At 48.6% G+C, this 20,362-nt stretch overlaps 1 protein-coding gene across 7 annotated transcripts in view; it reads left to right on the forward strand.

Annotated features, from left to right (window-relative positions):
• Positions 1-20,362, forward strand: part of EIF3B (eukaryotic translation initiation factor 3 subunit B) — a 29,554-nt gene that overhangs the window by 2,041 nt on the left and 7,151 nt on the right. For all 7 annotated transcript variants that reach the window (XR_011424235.1, XM_070230658.1, XM_070230656.1 and 4 more), the window contains 12 exons: positions 2,907-3,099; positions 5,148-5,267; positions 5,572-5,629; positions 5,821-5,949; positions 6,216-6,373; positions 13,965-14,096; positions 14,182-14,248; positions 14,913-14,959; positions 15,894-16,104; positions 17,416-17,488; positions 18,397-18,519; positions 20,213-20,291. Coding sequence is in view for 6 of the 7 variants with exons in the window: in XM_070230656.1 (XP_070086757.1) it covers positions 2,907-3,099; positions 5,148-5,267; positions 5,572-5,629; positions 5,821-5,949; positions 6,216-6,373; positions 13,965-14,096; positions 14,182-14,248; positions 14,913-14,959; positions 15,894-16,104; positions 17,416-17,488; positions 18,397-18,519; positions 20,213-20,291 (1,390 nt within the window). In the remaining variant the exon portion in view is untranslated. The remainder of the gene's footprint in view (positions 1-2,906; positions 3,100-5,147; positions 5,268-5,571; positions 5,630-5,820; positions 5,950-6,215; positions 6,374-13,964; positions 14,097-14,181; positions 14,249-14,912; positions 14,960-15,893; positions 16,105-17,415; positions 17,489-18,396; positions 18,520-20,212; positions 20,292-20,362) is intronic.

A 20,362-nucleotide genomic window follows, 5' to 3' on the forward strand; every position in this document is an offset into this window, starting at 1 on the left:
CTATTTTGAGCCTTTGATTATTTACTCTGCAATCGACTTTTTTAAAGCATCATTTGAGCACACCTAATTCACACAAGATTGGTAGCACGTGAATTGTTTCCAGAATTGAAGTGTATGACAGTCAGAGGATGCCGACATGAGCGCAGGCCAGCCGGGCCAGGTGACTGCTGGAAGGGTCTTTGGGAGCCCTTGTGATCCTGATATTTTTGCCAGAATGACCTGTGAAGCTCCTGGCCCTGAGGGACTAAAACTCAGCAGGCCAGCAGTCAGTGTTCTTGAGGCCCCTTGGTTGCGGTCAGTAGCTCAAGTACAGTGTGCGTTTCATGAGAACTGCCCTGTGGGGGTCAGAGCGTCGCACAAGGTACGGCTTCTTTTGAAAATGGACTGAGTCTCGTGAAGAGCTCTCTCTGGGCGCGACATAAGCCCCACGCATCCTCTTGCCTCCTTTTTCTTTGAATCAGATCGGCACCGTCCCACAGTTGCATCTTAATTACAATCATCTTTTCAGTGTAATTCTTCAACTGCCTTTGGAGGTCGGTCAAACTGATTTATGATAAAGGTCGTGCCTCTAAATGTCTTCTCTTTGGGCTCGTTAAGTGTCATGTATCTTTATGTTTGCTATTTAGTTTTGAGAATCACTTCTTTCTGTTTCTCCTGGAGCCTGATTGGGAATCCACAAGCCAAGAGTGACCAGGTGCGAGGGCTGGTGATGATGAAGGAACTGTGTTTTTTCGTTGCGTAGTTACTACATGTACTCCCGTACTGTGAATGGGCAGATTCTTATAAACTAGACACTTTCAGGTTATGGGAAGAGTCCACAGTTTGTATAAAAGCTGAACTTTTTATTGGAAACCTTGTAAATTCAGATCAGGCTTAACAGGCCATTTAATTGTATGGTGAGTGAGCTTTAAAATAACCCAAGGATTTCACTCCAGTGTCGGTAGGGAAGATGTCTCCTGTTAGTGTGACTCTAATGTACCTCTTCGCTTCTTTTTCCCTCTTCTGGGTGTCAGTTTTAGCTTCTTTGAAATTTAAGTAGTAATTTATTTATTAAGGTAATATTTCCAATATCATTCATAAAAATGTTGAGTTTAATTAGAAATAGTTGATAACAGGGCCTGCCTCTTGAAATTAAAGGACTTTTTCTCCTTTTTGAAAGACCTTTTTAACTTTTTTTTTTTTCTTGAGGAAGATCAGCCCTGAGCTAACTTCTGCCAATCCTCCTCTTTTTGCTGAGGAAGACTGGCCCTGAGCTAACATCCATGCCCATCTTCCTCTACTTTATATGTGGGACGCCTGCCACAGCATGGCTTGGTGAGCGGTGCCATGTCCACACCCGGGATCCGAACCGGCGAACCCTGGGCCACCAAGAAGCGGAACGTGCGCACTTAACTGCTGTGCCACCGGGCTGGCCCGTTAACTTTTTTTATGGCAAATTTCAAACAAAAGTGGAGAAAATTCATGTTAACTTTTGAAAAGGAAATGCAGAGAATATTTTGTGACACGTGTCCTGTTTAGCTTGTTGAAATTCTTAAGAGCATAATACAAAAATTGGAGTGATAATTAGGTTCCAAAATTCATAGATACATGAGTAACAAGCCATTATCTTCAGCTGTTGTTTAAAAATTACCTTGTGCTTTCGTTCTGGCTGTATTTACTGGTGTCCTTTCATCAGGACTGTGCTTTGATGGCAGCTTTGAAAGGTGTCTTTCTGTTCCAGCTCCTGACCCAGTGCCTTGTAATGTTACAGCTTTCCAGACAAGCTAATTGGGTTTAGAATTCGTACAGAATTTATATTAGGGTGGTAGCATTTGCTTTGTTTCATCTGATACTCCTCTTAACCTCCAAATGTGCATCTCGAGCCAGTCAGGCGTTTCTGTTGCTGCTGGAGGGTTATGGTGCCGAGGACTCTAGGCCTGAGACAGCGCAGGTAAGATGGCAGAGGGCAGCGCCTGGGTGGCGTCGGACCGCCCGCGCAGACCAGTGGGCCTCCAGTCCGCGTCTGGGATCTGTTCGCCTTGGCTCCTCTCATGATTCTATTTGCTCGTCCTTTTTACACCTGTCTTGTCTTCTCTTTTTCTTACTGAAACTGGCCATGTTAGGGAAAGGAAGCAGTCCTAAGAAGTTTGAGTGCTTCTATGCTCTTAGATTTGGGTTCTCTGCTCTTGATTTTAAAAGCAGGTGACGTGAACATAGTCCATCTTGAGTTTTGAGTGTGGTTAGGGACAGATGAGTTAACCCGTGGCTTACTGCGTTCAAGCACTGTCCTCAGCCCTTCTGGGTGGGGTGTCTGTAGAGGGCTGGGGTCTGCAACAACCCTGGGAGGCGGTTCACGGAGTCGTGAGGCTGTGACGCGCCATCGTTGGTGTGCTCTCATGAGGTCGTGTGTTCTCTAGTCTCCTCCTTTAATGCTGGTCTCAGCCCCGTGTTGTCTTCCAACAAGGCTGTTTGACTTAAGGAATATTGGGTCCCGGGCTTTTTGTTTCGTTGTAAACTGAAGACAGTGCCTGGTTGGTGGCTTTGCGTTGGAGGGGTCAGGCTCGCCGCAGGCGTCCCCCAGCTCACCTTGGGTTTTCCTGATTCCCCGTGAAAGGCTTTCCTCTCCTTGCATGCTGCATTATTAAAGTCTTCTTAAAAGAATGCACTTAAAATCTTCCGTTATTGCTAGAAATCAGTTGACAGATCTTGACTATTAAAAGGGAGTGTGAAGAATTAAAATCTTGCTAATTCTTTCAAATTTAAATTTTAAGGCAGGCCAGGGCCATGATTTCCTTTGTTCGCAGTGAAAGCATTTAGATCAGTTATTCATTTTTTGTTTCTTGGAAATGTGTTCAGTGTCCTAAGCTAATAGATTCATCTTTTGGTTGGTCAAAAAAAGTCATTTGACAAATCTTTCACTTGTACAGAATTGCTGGGAGATATCCTCAAAGATCGGCCCCAGGAAGCAGACGGCATCGATTCGGTGATCGTGGTCGACAATGTTCCTCAGGTGGGACCTGACCGTCTGGAGAAACTCAAAAATGTCATCCATAAGATCTTTTCCAAGTTTGGGAAAATCACGAATGATTTTTATCCAGAGGAGGATGGAAAGACAAAAGGGTGAGTGGTGTCCTCTGTCACTGAAGAGTCAGTCGCCTGTGCTTTTCTAGTCTCTGACAGTCTGTCGCAGGTCACTGTGGTGCAGTGCGGGCCTCACTGGCCGTTTGCCTCGTTCATTTCTTCAGGCCAGCCTCCGCTGGCAGCTCTGCGGACAGAGCGGTGAACTGGTCCCGGGGTCATGGGTCAGGGAGAGGGAAATGAAGTGTGGTTCTGAAGTAGGGCACTCTAAGTTGGCTGCTAAATTCTTAGGAGATCAGAGCCTGACAGTTAAATCTTCTGCCATCAGAGCAGTAATTGACACAGGCACATCCTGGGTACAGGGCCCGACACGTCTGGAAGCCAGGAGAATTTCAGGAGCGTTTGACATGTGGTACTTTATTGGTTCTAAGGTAGACTTTTTTGCTCATTTCACATCTTTGAAATGGGGATCCTTCTTATAGTCTAGGTGAAAGCACTGTGTCATTGCTTAATTAGCAGCTTTTTTTCCTAGCATTACCTAAAATAGTGCATCTTTTAAAAATGGTAGCATGAGGTGTGTGTTCTGCAATTTTCTTTTTTAACTCGGTATTAGGCTTTCTGTGTTGGTGGATCTAACTCCAGTTCTCCTGTCGAATGCTGGGGTGTTCCCTGGTATCCTACGAGTCCGTGTGCTTTTCTGTCCCTCGACGTTTAGTGTTTTGCAGCGATAAAGTCTTGTGCCTGTCCCCTTTTGAACAGGTGTGAGTTTCTTTGTTACATACCTAGCAGTAGAACCACGGGGTTGTGCAAAATGGCCTTGGACAGCGTCTGGAGTGCGGCTGGGCGATGTCAGATTAGGCTGGAGTGTTTGTTAGCAGTTTCGCTCCACCAGTGGCAGCAGAAGTTCTGTGTGTGGCTGCACAAGCTTGTCAGAAGCTCTGCATTGAAATTTCACGTGAATGCCGGTCTTCGAGAGCACAGGCAAAATCGTCTTTTATAGGACAGGAGTGAGAAGATCTTAAAGTTTATTTTCTTTAATACAGATTTTGGAAACTATCTGGAACAGTTTTAGTTTCTAAAAAAATTAGCAAATACAAGTAATGCACTTGACGTATTCTGTTTGGGAATTGGGCGGAAGGATCAACTCTTTTTTTTTTTTTTTTTTTTTTTGAGGAAGGTTAGCCTTGAGCTAACATCTGCTGCCAATCCTCCTCTTTTTGCTAAGGAAGACTGGCCCTGAGCTAGCATCCGTGCCCGTCTTCCTCCACTTTATATGTGGGATGCCTACCACAGCATATCTCGACAAGCAGTGCCATGTCTGCCCCTGGGATCTGAACCATGGAACCCTGGGCCTCCGAAGCGAAACGTGCGAACTTAACCACTGTGCCACCGGGCCAGCCCCTCACCTCTTTTTTTTTTTTTTGTAAGATTTTTTACTTTTTCCTTTTTCTCCCCCAAGCCCCCGGTACATAGTTGTGTATTTTTAGCTGTGGGTCCTTCCAGCTGTGGCATGTGGGACGCAGCCTCAGCATGGCTTGATGAGCGGTGCCGTGTCCGCGGCCAGGATCTGAACCAGCAAAACCCCGGGCCGCCGAAGCGGAGCGTGCGAACTTAACCTCTCGGCCACGGGCCGGCCCCAGATACCTCTTTGTGACCAGCAGTGTGTGATACTTTTTGTCATGAGAGCCTTTTAATTTTGCCTGTAACGCACAGTATTAGACTACCCATGTTTTTCGATTTTCTAACAGCTTTATTGAAGTAACTGACGTACAGTAAACTTGCATAGTTTTGAAGTGCACAGGTACGAGTTTTGACACATGTACCTCTGTGCGACCATTACCACAGTCAGGATAATGAACGTTTTGATTAGGTAGCTTTTCTGTCACTTGTGGGAGACTTTGGATCTTCTGGTGGGATTTCATTAGTGTTTGGGGAACTCCTCTGCTGGTGATGTGCCTGCCTTGGGGGCGTGGGGTAAGACGGCCACAGACGCTTGTAGTGCTTACACTCGTGTGCAGGGGGCTGGGTGTATCGAGCGTGACCTGGTCTGAAGGTCAGCACTTGGGCGCGTCGCCCCCTTCTCCCTGCAGGTATATTTTCCTGGAGTACGCGTCCCCTGCCCACGCCGTGGATGCCGTGAAGAACGCCGACGGCTACAAGCTCGACAAGCAGCACACGTTCAGAGTCAACCTCTTCACCGACTTTGACAAGTGAGTTCTGACTCCGGCCCTCAGAGCCTAGACGGTCACATGTACGTGAAGGACTCGGCATTTCTTGGGGGGAGGAGTTGGGGTGGTAGTTCCATTCTTGGATCAGACTGCTGTAGGACCACTGCACGTGCCTGGCCCCCTCACTCCTGGCCAGCAGCCCCTCAGCTCGTGGTTCTTCCTTGTCAGCTCCCAGCTCGGGGCAGGGCGGCGTGCAGAGCGCCTGTGCTTGAGAGCCACCAGCGTCGTCCTCCCCTTGTTCTGATCGTTATTGTGTGTTACTAGGCAGTTTCTTTTTCTCTTCCAGGTACATGACAATCAGTGATGAATGGGACATTCCAGAGAAACAACCTTTCAAAGACTTGGTACGTTGTATAAATCTACAAGTAGTGGAAAGAACTGCTGGACCGCCTCTGGACTTGGGTGATGGATCCCTCAGGAGTTAAAGATGCTCACTGAATTAGTCACATCTCCAAGAGCGAGAGTTATGAGTATGTCTTCTTTGATTAAAATTAATGACGTGTGTTACATCCCTTGCCTTTGGTCCTTTTTCTAGGGGAATTTACGTTACTGGCTTGAAGAGGCAGAGTGCAGGGACCAGTATAGTGTGATTTTTGAGAGTGGAGACCGTACATCCATATTCTGGAACGACGTGAAGGATCCCGTCTCCATCGAAGAGCGGGCGGTGGGTACTTGCTGCCACGTGGAGACTCGCCTTTGTTTCCTTGACGGAGGGGAGCTTGGGTACAGAGCAGGCCAAGTGTCATGCTCTTTGAGACTCTGTCTCTGAGAGCAGTTTCTTTTCTTGTCGTGTTGAAATAAGTCGTGAGAACTGAATAGCCTTCTTGTGTTTTTTAGTTAAGAGATCGAGGAGTAAATTCATGTAAGGGGAGGGCTCTTTGCTTCTGGCTTTTGTCGTCGTGTTGATGTTGGCACTGGCTCTTCCCGCAGAGATGGACAGAGACATACGTGCGCTGGTCTCCGAAGGGCACCTACCTGGCGACCTTCCATCAGCGAGGCATTGCTCTCTGGGGGGGAGAGAAGTTCAAACAGATTCAGAGGTTCAGCCACCAGGGGGTTCAGCTGATCGATTTCTCCCCGTGTGAAAGGTAAGCTGTTAGAAAGGGCAGGCGGAGTCTATCCTTTTCCCTCATGCCACCCTTCTACAGATAAGTTTAAACCTTTTTCTTCTACAGTCATTTCAAACTTAATAGAAAAAGTGCAAGAACTGTGCAAAGAAATCCCATATGCTCTTTACCGAGATTCTCCAGTTAACAGTTTGTGGCATTTCCTTCGTCATTTTCTGTCTCCAGATACATGTGCAGTACTTTTCTTGTGAGCCATTTGGGAGTAAGTTGAAGTCTTATGTCCCTTTACCCCAAGTGTGCATTTCCTAGGAAGAGGAAGTTCTCCCGTATATCCACAGTACAGTTACTAACTTTAGGGAATTTAACATTGACTCAATACTTTTATGTAAACGCTGCCATTTTCCAGTTTTGCCACTTGATGCAATAGAGTGTGCTTTGTAAAATTCTTTTCTTCAGGATGTAGTCCAACATCGTGTATTTTGCAGATAATTTTCGTGTGAATGAATTTTTCTCGTGTATGAGATAGTCCACGTAGCAAGGCATAGCGGGAGAAGGTGAAACACCAGGAGCTTGAGGGAGCCCTGCCCGCGGCCGTGCAGCCTCGTCCTCGCTGTCTGCTCCCAGCCTCACTGCCCGGATTGCCCTCTCTCCCCTTGACTCAGCCCCCTGTGCAGGGCTTGTCTCTGAAGCCGTCCGTCCTTGGGTTGCTGGTGTGCTCACTGTCCCCTCTGTCTCTTGACGCTGTCTCTGCAGCCTTCAGCATCTTACCACGTGGTCTGAGTTCAGCTGGCACTGACGAAAGCACCTGTATCACAACATCCTGAGATGTTGTAGCATGCCTGCTTTTTTATTTTTATTTATTATTTTATTGAGGTCATATGGGTTTATAACATTGCGATTTCACGTCAGTTTCTGTATAGACCACATCTTGCTCACCACCAACACTCTAGTTTTTATCCGTCAGCCTGTGTGTGCCCCTTTATCCCTTCCACCCCCTCCCCCTCCTCTGGTAACTGCTCATCTCTTCCCTTTGTGCATGTGTTTATCTTTCACATGTGAGTGAAATCGTATGGTGTTTGTCTTTCTTCATCTGCCTTATTTTGCTTAACATAATACCCTCAAGGTTCAGCCATGTTGTTGTGAATGGGACAATTTTGTCTTTCTTTTATGGCTGAGTGGTATTCCATTGTATATATACCACATCATCTTTATCCAATCATCCGTTGAATTCATATATTCAAATAACGCATGAATAATAAAGAGGAAGGAGACCCTCTTTTCTCTTTTTTTCTTTTTTTAAGAGTGAGGGCCTTGAATCAGGCTCTTCGTTGGCACTGTCGTGTCATGAAAGATTAGCAGCTTGAGATTCAGGAGACCCAGGTTCTGGCTGAGCTCTTTTCCTGAGAGCTCCGTGTGGCGGTGGGCAGTCTCTGCCTCAGTGTCCTAAGTTGGTCCCTCTGATCCATCACACCTCTGAAATGTGCTAAGTGTACATCTTTTCATCAGTATGACTTTGTAATTTTGTGGGGTTTTTTGTTTAAGATTGGCACCTGAGCTAACATCTGTTGCCAATCTTTTTTTGTTTTCTCTCCTCCCCAAAGCCCCCAGTACCTAGTTGTATATTTTAGTTGTAAGTTCTTCTGGTTGTGCTGTGTGGGATGCTGCCTCAGCATGGCTTGATGAGCGGTGCCATGTTTGCGCCCAGGATCCAAACCAATGAAACCCTGGGCGGCCAAAGCGGAGGCACGAACTTCATCACTCGGTCACGGGGCCAGTTCCTGACTCTAATTTTGAACCATAACCGATGGTGGGGGGTGGGGCACTTGGGTTGCTTCCACGTCTTAGCTATTGTGAATAATGCTGCAGTGAAGATAGGGGTGCGTAAGTCTCTTTGTATTGTTGATTTCATGTTCTTTGGATGAATACCCAGTAGTGGGATACCTGGGTCGTGTGATATTTCTATGTTTGATTATTTGAGAAATCTCCATACTGTTTTCCATAGTGGCTGCACCAGTTTGCATTCCCACCAGCAGTGTGTGAAGGTTCCCTTCTCTCCACACCCTCTCCAACATTTGTTGTTTTTGTCTTGGTGGTTATAGCCATTCTCACAGGTGTAAGGTGATATCTCAGTGTAGTTTTGATTTGCATTTCCCTAATAACTAGTGATGACGAACATCTTTTCATGTGCCTGTTGGCCATCTGTGTATGTTCTTTGGAAAACTGCCTGTTTGTATCCTCTGCCCATTTTTTGCTCAGGTGGTTTGTCTTTTTGTTGTTGAGTTGTGTGAGTTCTTTACATATTTTGGAAATTAACTCCTTGTCGGATATATGATTTGCAGATATTTTCTCCCAGTGGTAGGTTGTTTTTTTGTTTTGTTCATGGTTTCCATTGCCTTTCAGAAGCTTTTTAGTCTGATGTCGTCTCATTTGTTTATTTTTCCTTTTGTTTCCCTTGCTTGAGTAGACGTGGTATTTGAAAAGATGTTTCTAAGGCTGATGTCAAAGAGTGTACTGCCTCTATTTTCTCCTGGGAGTTTGATGGTTTCAGGTCTTAGATTCAAGTCTTTAATCCATGTTGAGTTAATCTCTGTGTGGTGTACGACGCTGGTCTACTTTTGTTCTTTTGCACGTGGCTGTCCAGTTTTCCTAACACCATTTATTGAAGAGACTTTTGTTTCTCCATTGTGTGTTCTTGGCTCCTGTGTCAAAGATTAGCTGTCTGTAAATGTGTGGTTTTATTTCAAAACCGTACCGTGCTGTTTTGATTATTAGAAGTTTGTGGTATATTTTGAAGTCAGGGAGTGTGATAGCTCCAGCTTTGTTCTGTTCTCTCAGGATTGCTTTGGCTATTTGGGATCTTTTGTTGTTCCATGTGAATTTTAGGATTCTTTGTTCTTTTTCCTTGAAGAATGTCATTTGGATTGATTGGGTTTGCGTTGAATCTGTAGATTGCTTTAGGTGATAGGGACATTTTATGTTTCTTCTTCCAGTCCACGAGCGTGGAATATCTTTGCGTCTCTTTATACCTTCTTCCATTTCTTTCAGTAACGTCTTATAGTTTTCACTGTATAGGTCTTTCACCTCCTTTTAAGTTTATTCCTAGACATTTTATTCTTTTTGTTGTGATTGTAAATGGGATTGTATTCTTGACTTCTCTTTCTGCTAATTCATTGTTAGAATATACAAATGCGACTGACTTTTGTAAGTTGATTTTGTACCCTGCAACTTTGCTGTAGTTGTTGATTATGCCTAATAGCGTTCTGGTGGATTCTTTAGAGTTTTGTATATATAGAATCGACTGCAAACAGCGAGTTTCACTTCTTCCTTTCTAATTCGGATATCTTTTATTTCTTTTTCTTGTCTAATTGCTCTGGCCGAAACTTCCAGCCCTATGTTGAATAGGAGAGGTGAGAGTGGACACCCTTGTCTTGTTCCTGTTCTCAGAGGGATGGCTTTCAGTTTTCCACTGTTAAATTTGATATTGGCTGTGGTTTTGTCACATATGGTCTTTACTATGTTGAAGTATGTTTCTTCTATACCCATTTTATTGAGAGTTTTTTATCATAAATGGATGCTGTATCTTGTCAAATGCTTTCTCTGCATCTATTGAGATGATCATGTGATCTTTATTCCTCATATTGTTAACGTGGTGTATCCCATTGATTGCTTTGTGGGTGTTGAACCATCTGTGTCCCTGGTATAAATCCCACTTGATCATGGTATATGACCCTTTTGATGTATTGCTTTACTCAATTTGCCAATATTCTTTCTGTCTTTTGGTTTGTGGTGAGGAAATTTGGCCCTGAGCTACTATCTGTTGCCAATCCTCTTCTTTTTGCTTAAAGAAGATTGTTGCTCAGCTAACTTTGTTGTTGAGTTAACCTCTGTGCCAGTCTTCCTCTTTTTGCTTGAGGAAGATTAGCCCTGAGCTAACACCTGTGCCAGTCTTCCTCTGTTTTGTATGTGGGATGCCTCCACAGCACGGCTTGATGAGCGGTGTGTAGGTCTGTGCCCAGGATCTAAACCCACGAACCCCAGGCCGCCAAAGCAGAGCGCATGAGGTTAACCAGAAGCCAGTCCCTAGAACTGCAGTCTTCTGGTTCTGCCTGTGTCTCCTTGCTCAAGGTTTGAAGACCTTTGCTTTGTGTTCCAGGCAGGAGGGCTTCCTTCATCATTTCTCGTGAGGCAGGTCTAGCGGCGATGGACTCCCTCAGCTTCTGTCTCCCTGGGAAAGCTTTGATTTCTCCATCATACTTGAAGGGTGGTTTTGCTGGATAGAGTATTCTTGGCTGAAAGGTTTCGTTTTTCAGTATTTTGAATATATCATTCTCTCCTGGCCTGTAAGGTTTTTGCTGAGAAATCTGCTGAAAGCCTGATAGGGGTTCCTCTGTAGGTTACTTTCTTCTGCCCTGCTGCCCTGAGTATTTTTTCCTTGTCTTTGACTTGGGCCAGTTTTAATAGTGTGTCCCCTGAAGGAGGTCCTCTTACATTGATGTCGTTAGGACGTCTGTTGTTTTCGTGTTCTTGTAACTCCAGTTCCTTCCCCAAGTTTGGGAAGTTCTCAGCTATTATTTCTTTGAACAAGCCCTCTGCTCCTTTCTCCCTTGCTTCTCGCTCTGGAATGCCTATAATCCTTACGTTACTTTTCCTAATGGAGTTGGATATTTCTGGAAGAATGTCTTCATTTTTAAAAAATCTTAGTTCTCTCTCCTCTTCCACCTGAACCGTTTCTCTGTTTCTATCGTCTAAATCACTAGTTGTGTCCTCCGTAATGTCAGCCCTATTTTTTATGGATTCCAGATGATTTTGTGTCTCGCTAATTGTGTTATTTTTATCCAGAATTTGTTTTTGTTTAAGAGTTTCAATCTCTGGTGAAGTATTGCTTCTGCTCATTAATTTTATTCCTGAGCTCATTGAACTGTCTTTCTGAGTTTTCTTGTAAGTCCTTGAGTTCCTTTATGATAACTGTTCTGTCATTTAGGTTGTAAATGCCTGTGACCTCAGCTTTAGTTTCTGACTTGTCATTTTCCCTTTGATCTGGAGTGTTAATGCCGTTCTTCATGGTGTTTGATTAAGTGACCCTTTGCTGGCACATTTGTGGTAATATCAGGTCATGGATTCCACCTGCCACCATGGGGGGAGCGGGAGCTGTGTTTTCTGATGCCGCCCCTTCTGCTTTAAGTTGTGCCAGTAGGGCTGCTCTGCATTTGCGCACGGGCCGCGCCCATCTGGCAGATCACGTACGCGTAGGTGGGGCCTCTGTGCTTTGCTAGCGGTTCACTCTCTTGAGGGACCTCTGCACTTGGCAGGGGACCAGCCCAACTGCTGCGCTAGGGGGTATGGGAGAGGCGTTTTCTTTTGCGTGTGCTCTGGCTCTGCACTCACAGGCAGCTCGGCTGAGCTGCTGTGCTTGGTGGGAGATGCTTCACAGGGGCACAGTGTCACTGCATGGTGGGCCCTTCTGTGGGCTGGGCTACAACTCAACCTTTTGTGTGGGCTGGGCTGCCCCCGCCCCCTCTTACAGTTGCACCAGCTGCTGTGTGAGGACCCGCAGCCTAGATCACTGCTGCTGGGGGTTTAGGGGAGGTGTTCTGCTCACCTAGTTCCACTGCCTCCCCGGGATCCAGTCCATCCGCCTGCAGATGCACAGCTGTGTGGATCTCTCAGGCATCTTATGTGCTGTGCAGGGAGTCCTCTGCTGGTTAATTAATGTCCACTTAGTTGTAACTTGGAGGGACAAAGGGAACGACTCACTCTGCCATGATGCCCATGTCACTGCTGCCTTTTTTTTTTTTAATTTTTTTTTGAGTTCTTTAGCATATAATTGTTCTAAAACAGAAAACTAGGAAGGTACTTAGGGTAACATCCATATACTAATTACCTAGATTTAATGATTTCTTACTTGCTTCAAAACATTTTTTGAGTATTTTGAAGTGGTAGACGTGTCTACAAAAGTATGCGTTGTTCCAGAATAAAGATGTCCTACGTAGTCACAGTTCTGTTACCACACCTATAATTCATTAATATCATCTCATACCAATACATGTTCAAGTTCCCCGTTTGTCCCCAAATAGCTTTTATTTACAGCAAGTCTGTTCAAGGCTGGATGCGGTCTGGTGCCCACACTGCTTAGTCCTTGTCTCTGAAGCCTCATGCATCTGGAGCAGCGCGTCCTTCCCTCCCTGTTTTGATACTGGTCACGACAGGACCAGATGGCCTGAAGACTCACCTTGGGATCAGTCTGTTCCTTCCTTGAGGTGGCATTTAGCTTGTCCTTGTAATCCTTTTGTTTTCTGTAAACCCTAAGTTCTGTCTGATGGATGTTTGTTAGTTTTGATAAAATAGTTTGTATGTAGTGTCTTCTTGTGTGCATTGGCACCCACTTTGTGTGTGCTCAGTACAGAATAAGTGGTACTTCTCATTCCAGCAGCAGTATGTGAAAGTCAGGCCCGCCCCTGGGCTCTATGCTGAGACGGCCTGCTGGTTTAGGAGCCTCCCCCCCCCCTCCCCCCCCCCCCCCGTCTCCTGTGCACCTGCCGCCATCCTTGGGCAGTTATTGCACCTGTGTGCTCATCAACATTGTGTGTGTTGCTACGCTTACCACACTGGGTTGTGATTTACCTGTTTAACATCTCTGTGTCACTCGGGTAGAGAATGGCCCTCTCTTACTCACTGTGTCTTGGGTGCTCTGTGCAGTCCCCAGTCGTGGCAAGCACGGCTGAGTGAGGGAGTGCTTGGCTTGGTCATACAGCTGACGATGTCAGCAGTCTCTTTCAGTTAAGCGCTTAATCAGACGGTTTCTGTAACTCAAGGGTGGTCTTGTCGTGTGTCTCTTCCAGGTGTGTAGAATAGGGAGTTTAATAAATTGTGGGGAGAGGTGACTCAAGCCAGTGTTACTGCTCTAGTGCATCGGGGGCACAGAGCCTCACGAGGAGAAGTGCATTTGTTGGCTGCACTGCCCAGAAACCTGCTGGGGCTGGCTCTGCCTCCCCTGCCTCCCGCTGTTCTGAGAGTGGTGTGGTTTAGGCAGTCACATGCTGTGTAAGCAGCCTGCACGGGTGCGACGGGTGTCGACAAACCAGTGGTCGGGAGAGGCCCCAGGCATGGAAGCCCCATCAGACGTGGACTTGCTTTTGAACCACATGTGACCGGCTCTTCTGTTTACCTTGTTGTCCTCGTTAAACGTCTGTGGAGATAAAGTCTCAGGGTTCCACACTGCTCCTCTCGCCAGGGCACGTGAGCAGACTTGTTTGATCTGTTCGCTCTCTCCTTGCCTGACTTTAGTGGGAAACAATCTGAGGTGACCCTTGGAGTGCCCTGGTGTCAGTGATAGTGTGCCCGTGAGCTAGTGACGTGGAGGTGGTTCCTCGTATCTCCTGTGGGTCTCCTGATGGGAGAGCATTGTCAGGGGAGCCTGGGGTTTTGGAGAAAGTGTCTGAGCCTTGACTGCTTGTTCTGGCAGCCTCTCCCATGCCTGGAGTGACCTTCTGGAGTGGGAGCTCGCCCCTCCCCCACAGCGGGGGTGGAGGTCCTTGCTGCGTTGTGCACACGTGTGACTCCGGTGAGCAGGGGGAGGAGTGCGCGAGATGGTGAAGCATCTCCTCTGTTGCAGGTACCTGGTGACCTTCAGCCCCCTGATGGACACTCAGGACGACCCTCAGGCCATCATCATCTGGGACATCCTAACTGGCCAGAAGAAGAGAGGCTTTCACTGTGAAAGCTCAGCCCACTGGCCCATTTTTAAGTGAGTAGACCGGTGGAAGGCAGCGATGACCTCTCTGTAGCCATTTCTTCTCACTGACACAGCCTCGCACTTGTCTTCTTCTTAGGTGGAGTCATGACGGTAAATTCTTTGCCAGAATGACGCTCGACACTCTCAGCATCTATGAAACCCCTGTAAGTGAGTTGGTTATCTGAGAGAACAAGCTCCCTGTCCCGCTGCTTGTCGGCTTCGCTGGTGCTCACAGACCAGTGCCTTCCTTAGCCTGTGGAGGAGGTGGTGTGCGCATGCAGAGTGAGGCAGGGTCCCCGTGCCTCACCACCGTCTCCTCCTCTGGCTTCTCGTCTTTTTTTTTTTTTGAGGAAGATTAGCCCTGAACTAACATCTGCTGCCAATCCTCCTCTTTTTGCTGAGGAAGACTGGCCCTGAGCTAACCTCCGTGCCCATCTTCCTCTACTTTACATGTAGGACACCTGCCACAGCGTGGCTTGCCAAGCGGTGCCATGTCCGCCCCCCCCCCCCCCGCCATCCAAACCAGTGAACCCTGGGTCGCCGAAACAGAATGTGCGCACTTAACCGCTGTGCCACTGGGCCGGCCCTGTGGGTTCTGGTCTTTAATCTACCAGCCCCTGCTTCTGCTGCTGCAGGGAATTAAGGATGGGAGTTAATGACGTGGCTGGGAATGGGAATTGTCTTGTTCATCTGTCACCCTGTGTGCTGACACTGCTCTCTCGGCAAGCTCACAGCAGAACCTCTTGTGGCCTTTTTGTAAAAAATTGTGTGTGTTCTTGAGACACGGGCATGACTTGACTGAATCGTAACGCTTGTTTTCTCCGGCAGTCCATGGGTCTCTTGGACAAGAAGAGCCTGAAGATCTCCGGCATCAAGTAAGTGGATGCCATGCCCGGGTGGGTTGGGGTGCTGGCTCTCCTCTGGCCCTGGGCTCCCACGCAACTGAGAAGACAGTGTCCTTGTTCTGGACACAGGACGGCACAGCAGGCTCGAGGCGGCTGCCACCTGGGCTGCTTGTTCCTGGGCCCCGCTCAGGCCTGCTGTCGGCCTCCCCCATTCCACAGGCAGATGCACCTTGAGGGCCACAGTCTGGGTCTGCTTCGTTCCCTGGCTCTGGGATCCATGCAGATGGGGTTTGGTGGCCTTCCGTGGACTGCAGCTCTTGTTCCTTTTATTTTTACGTTCTTGGGCAAAATTATGGCTTATAATTAAAAATAAAACTAGGAGTTGCTCCTCAGTAAGTGCAGAAGTAAAGGTGTCCTCCACAGGGAGGACCGTGTGAATTGTTCCTCACAGCCGGCTCCTCCAGGGCAGGCCCACAGGGCGGAGAACGCCCTCATCCTTCTTGGTCCTAATTTACATTTTCAATTTGGGTTTTTCCCCTCTAGCATCTTAAGGGATCTTCAGAAGTCATACAGCAGGGCCCGTCGGCCTGGAACTAACTTACTTGCCCTGTAGCAGCGGGCTCTGTGGTGGTGGAGAGTGAGGGTTTGGGGAGCCTGGGTCTCAGTGCTTACTCATCCACTGTGACAGTGGGTAGCATTGTTAGCGTCTTTCTCTTTCCTCGCTGGCAAAGTCAGCATCCTAATGGCCCAGAGTGGGTAGGAGGCCGGAGTGAGCTGCACAGAGCCCGTGGAGCGGTGCTCACGGTGGGCAGCTCCCAGGTGCGTTTGAGCCGCAGCTCTGGCGGTGGGTGTACCGGTGCCGAGCTTTGATACGGCAGGTGTGCTCTGTTGTTCTCTGCCGCTTTTCATTTTTACCGGCTCTCAGCCGGGCCTTGTGTAACGTTTCATTTTCTGTGTTCTGCAGAGACTTCTCTTGGTCTCCCGGTGGTAACATAATCGCCTTCTGGGTGCCTGAAGACAAAGACATCCCCGCCAGGGTAACCCTGATGCAGCTTCCTACCAGGCAGGAGATCAGAGTTAGGAATCTGTTCAATGTCGTGGATTGCAAGCTACACTGGCAGAAGAACGGGGATTACCTGTGTGTTAAAGTCGATAGGACTCCCAAAGGCACGCAGGTGAGTGGGGGCCGGTGGGTGGGGTCGCTCCCTCCTTGCGCAGCTCTGAACCAGCCTGTTCTGTTTGCAGGATGTTAATGGGCTTTGGGGGTCAAATTGTGGGTTCTTCTCAGACCCTCCTGACAGCCAAAGCAGTTAGCTGGCGCGTCATGGCTACAGCTCCTGCCACGTTCCAGTGAGGAGTGTCGTTTTTTTCTGTGAAACTGAGTAGGTGATCCGTTCACGTAGGTTCGAGTTCATAAGGGGGTTTGGTGACTTCTCCTCCAGGAGGCTGTCCTCCTTCTCTGGGGGAGCTAACATCAGTGTGTGACACAGTTCTGCACATAGGTTGTTTTGTTTGCATTATTTAATATTTAATTTATCAAAAAATTGCCTGATTTTCCTTGAAATGGAAGTATTCCTCCTCTTTTTACAAAAAAAAATTTTTATCAGGATGTAATTCACATACCATAAAACTCACCCTTTCAAAGTGTACAGTTCACAGCTTTCAGTACATTCACAAAGTCGTGCAACCATCACTACTATCTTAATTCCATAATACTGTCATCACCCCAGAAAGAAATTCCGTGGCCCTCAGTCACCCCGTTCCCACACTCCCACCCCTGCCTCCTGACATCACACATCTGCTTTCTGTCTATGGATGTCTCTATTCTAGATGTTTCCTATGAATGGCATCATACAACACGTGGCCTTCTGTATCTGGCTTCCTTCACTGAGCACGTGTTCAAGGCTTGTCCGGGTTATGGCCTGTGTCAGCTCCTCATTCCTTTTGGTGGCTCGTTTTCCACGTGTGGATGTGCTACGCCCTGTTTGTCCATTCATCCGTCTCGGGCAATTGGGTGGTTTCCGCCTTTGGGCTGTTGCACATGACGCAGCACCCTGCCTTACTCAGGTGGTCCTTGGAGGTCATGCCGCAGGGTACGCCACTGTTTTGAAGTAGCTTAATCGGCCCGTGGGTGGTTCTTCAGGGCACTTCACAGGTTCTGCAGACCAGCTACAGTGAGCATCCTTGAACCTGTCGGTGTGTGAGGATGACGTTGAGGGCGGTTCTCGGGAGTGGAGTCTGGGCCGGAGAGGGAGAAAGTGCATCCGGGTGTTCTCCACGAGCCCCCGAGCTTGGGCCGCCCTCCCCCAGCATGTGGGGTTCTGCTTTCATCAAGACGGGTGTAATTTTGATCACTTCAGATACGCATGTCTCACCAGGAGTATAAATTCGGCCTTTCATTAAATTCTCAAGTTGTCCTTTGATTTAAATCGTATGCTTTCAGTTTCCAGAATGTCACCCCTTCTTTCTTTTTTTTTTAAAAACAGGGTGTTGTCACAAATTTCGAAATTTTCCGAATGAGGGAAAAACAGGTACCTGTTGATGTGGTCGAAATGAAAGGCAAGTTCCCCTGTGGTCATTTGTGGTTGGATGCTCCGTACGTGCCCTCTTATACTGGGCCTTTAAAGCTTCAGTGTGAGCCCGCCGCCGAAGCAGCAACAGTCTCGACTCCGAATGCTAACTCGCGGTGAACAGCCTGTCTCCTTACAGAGCCCACGCTCGCAAGTTTAGGTTTTCTTTTGTTCTTTCCCACTTCAGTCTCTTAACTTTTCCAGCTGCCAGGCAGAGGTGCCCTTCGCGGCACTGTGACAGGTTACTTGGCAGAAGGGCGGGGGTTCTAGCCACTTGTCAGGACGAGGAAGTGTGAGGAGCGGGTTTTCATCACAGTCAGTGACGGCAGAAGCGCTTTCTTTCTAACATACGAATGTTCTCGGTTCTGTGGAGCTTTGCTTTGGACTCGTGAAAACTGTTCAAATGCTGTGTTTCTGCCTTCAGGTGGAAAATTGAGCTGTGTCTTGTGTTTGGTTGGATGTTTGTTGTAGTTTTGTTTTCTAGTTTGCTCCTGAGAGGAGGAGGGAGGGGAGAGGAAAGTATGGAGGTGGGGAGGTGTGTAAAACCTGGCCACCTGGCCTGGGTGGAAAGACACCGTCACCCTCGTGAGGCCGTGGAATGCTGCCACGCGTTCAGCGGCAACGGTGAGGGAGGTGACGCCCACGGCCAACCTGCCCATGGGCTTGTCACGGCCCCACTGTGGTCGGGACTCTTGGGAAAGGGGGGTTTCACAGAGGTCACCTTGCAGGGCTGAAATGCACTGTTCTTGAAACTGTAGGAGGGAGTGCCTCTGTTCCTGTGCCTGCTCAGTGGTCCTTTTAAGGAATTTAATAAGAGTTTGGGGTGTTGCTCTGATTGAATAGTGCAAACTTTAACTGCTCAGGACCGGAGCAGCTCACGCTGTTGCTTGATTGTAGAAACCATCATCGCCTTTGCCTGGGAGCCCAACGGGAGTAAGTTTGCTGTGCTGCACGGGGAGGCTCCTCGAATATCGGTTTCCTTCTACCACGTGAAGAGCAACGGGAAGATCGAGCTCATCAGTGAGTACTCCCGCCCTGTGCAGAGTGGGTGGCAGGTCGGCACATACGGGGTGGAACCTCGTCATCGCCCCACGGAGCATGTGCAGGTGGCCCGGCAGCAGCTGCTTGGGCCGGAGCCCTCAGCTGGACGAATCCCCTGCGGGTTCGGGTGAGGATGGGGTGGTGACTCACGTGGGGCGCTTTACATCCATGACGAATAGGCCTGCCGCGAGCTCCTGTGGGGCCCTCGCACGTTAGTGTTTTAGACTTCACCTCTCGCCCTTGTTCTGAGTGGATGAAGTCTCGTTTTTTCCTCTTGTGGCCGCAGCTGCCATCTCTGGGCTTCGGGGTCACATCCCCCCCACCCCCCTTCAGCCTGGATGTCCTGGTTCCACTGTCGCTCAGCTCTGCCTGGAAGGGGCCTCGTTCGTCCCCCGGTCCTACTGTAGAGGCGAGGCAGGCCCTGTCTTTCCTCAGCAGTGTCAGTACCGTCAGGCGGGGACTCTGACAGCTGGCTTGCTCTCTGCCCAAACCGGGCTCCTCCAGGGCGTCCTGTTCCCCCCTCCCATCCTGTGTCCTCAGTGCTCAGCACGGAGCTCAGTGCGTGGCAGGGCCTCGCTCACTCCTGTGCGGTTGAGCTCATGGCGGTTGTTTCTTCGTAGCCCTTCTTTCATGTGGTGGCTGAGGAACAGAGACCTCCCGGTCCCCCTTCAGAGACAGGGCTCCCGGTGCTTCCCACAGGACTTCCTGACCTGAGGACGGTGGGCTTATCCCAGCACCTGGGGGGACTCGTGTGCCCCAGGATTGGCTTTTCCCAAGAGCATTGTGTGGAGAATCCAGTTTTCGTTTGCTCAAGCTTCGCAGCGTTTGTGATGGAATCATCTTATGGTGGAATCAGTGGGCTGTCCGTCCTGGAGTGATTGTGTTGTTAATCCCCTCCATGCAGAAGGAAACGGGGACAGTCCCAGACAGCAGAAGAGTCCACTCATCTTGTTATGAGGCAGACTCAAGTGTAAAAGGCCTCCTGCCTCCTGAGTGTTGCGCCCCGCTCCCTTCCTGGAAGGCGCAGCCTCAGTGTGGGCCTTCTCCCCTCTCCCTCTGCCCGTGCTTCCGGGCCCTGCTGCAGGCTGAGATAGACAGCCCAGACGTCAGCTTGGTGCCCACTCTGAGTGGGGAGACCCCCAGGCACAGACGGAGCGACCTGCAGCGGCTCTGCCTGGGTCGTGCAGGGGGCGAGCGGGTTAGAGCAGTAGGGTGTTTGGAGAGGACGGGCTGTGAAAGTCTTTATAAGCGTGCAACTTAGAAAGATGTTTGAGTCACAAGAAGCATGGATTTTAGGCTCTTTTGGGTCACATAGCTCTGAGCATCTGCTGGAAATTGGGTTCTCGCCCTGGTGCAGAGTCCTTGTGGTATTGAGTATCTCTGTCCTATTGCCTGTGAAGTGGATTGTTTTGAACATAAAATGTTATTGAAAGTAGTATTGCAGCTCCAGAATACCCCAGAATACATCACTCGAGGTGTGCTCAAATGACGGATTTGCTGGAATTCTTTTCACAGGCATCAGGTAGGCGTGGTTCATCTAGAGAGTTCTGGCTAACAGTCTTTTTACCAGGCATCCCTGTAGGGGCAGCGTGGACCTCTTGCCGTCCCTCACTCTTGGCTGGATGCTGTCTAGAACCTTTGCACAGACTTTTCCTACTTTCTTTCCTTGCAGAAATGTTTGATAAACAGCAGGCGAATACCATCTTTTGGAGTCCCCAAGGACAGTTTGTGGTGCTGGCAGGTCTGAGGAGGTGGGTTCTGCGGGCTGCTGTGGAGGCCTGGCCCTGGGCCCCTGTCTCGTGCTCTCACTCCTGGAGAACTT

This window comes from Equus caballus, chromosome 13, assembly GCF_041296265.1.
Source record: "Equus caballus isolate H_3958 breed thoroughbred chromosome 13, TB-T2T, whole genome shotgun sequence".
Lineage (NCBI taxonomy): Eukaryota > Metazoa > Chordata > Mammalia > Perissodactyla > Equidae > Equus > Equus caballus.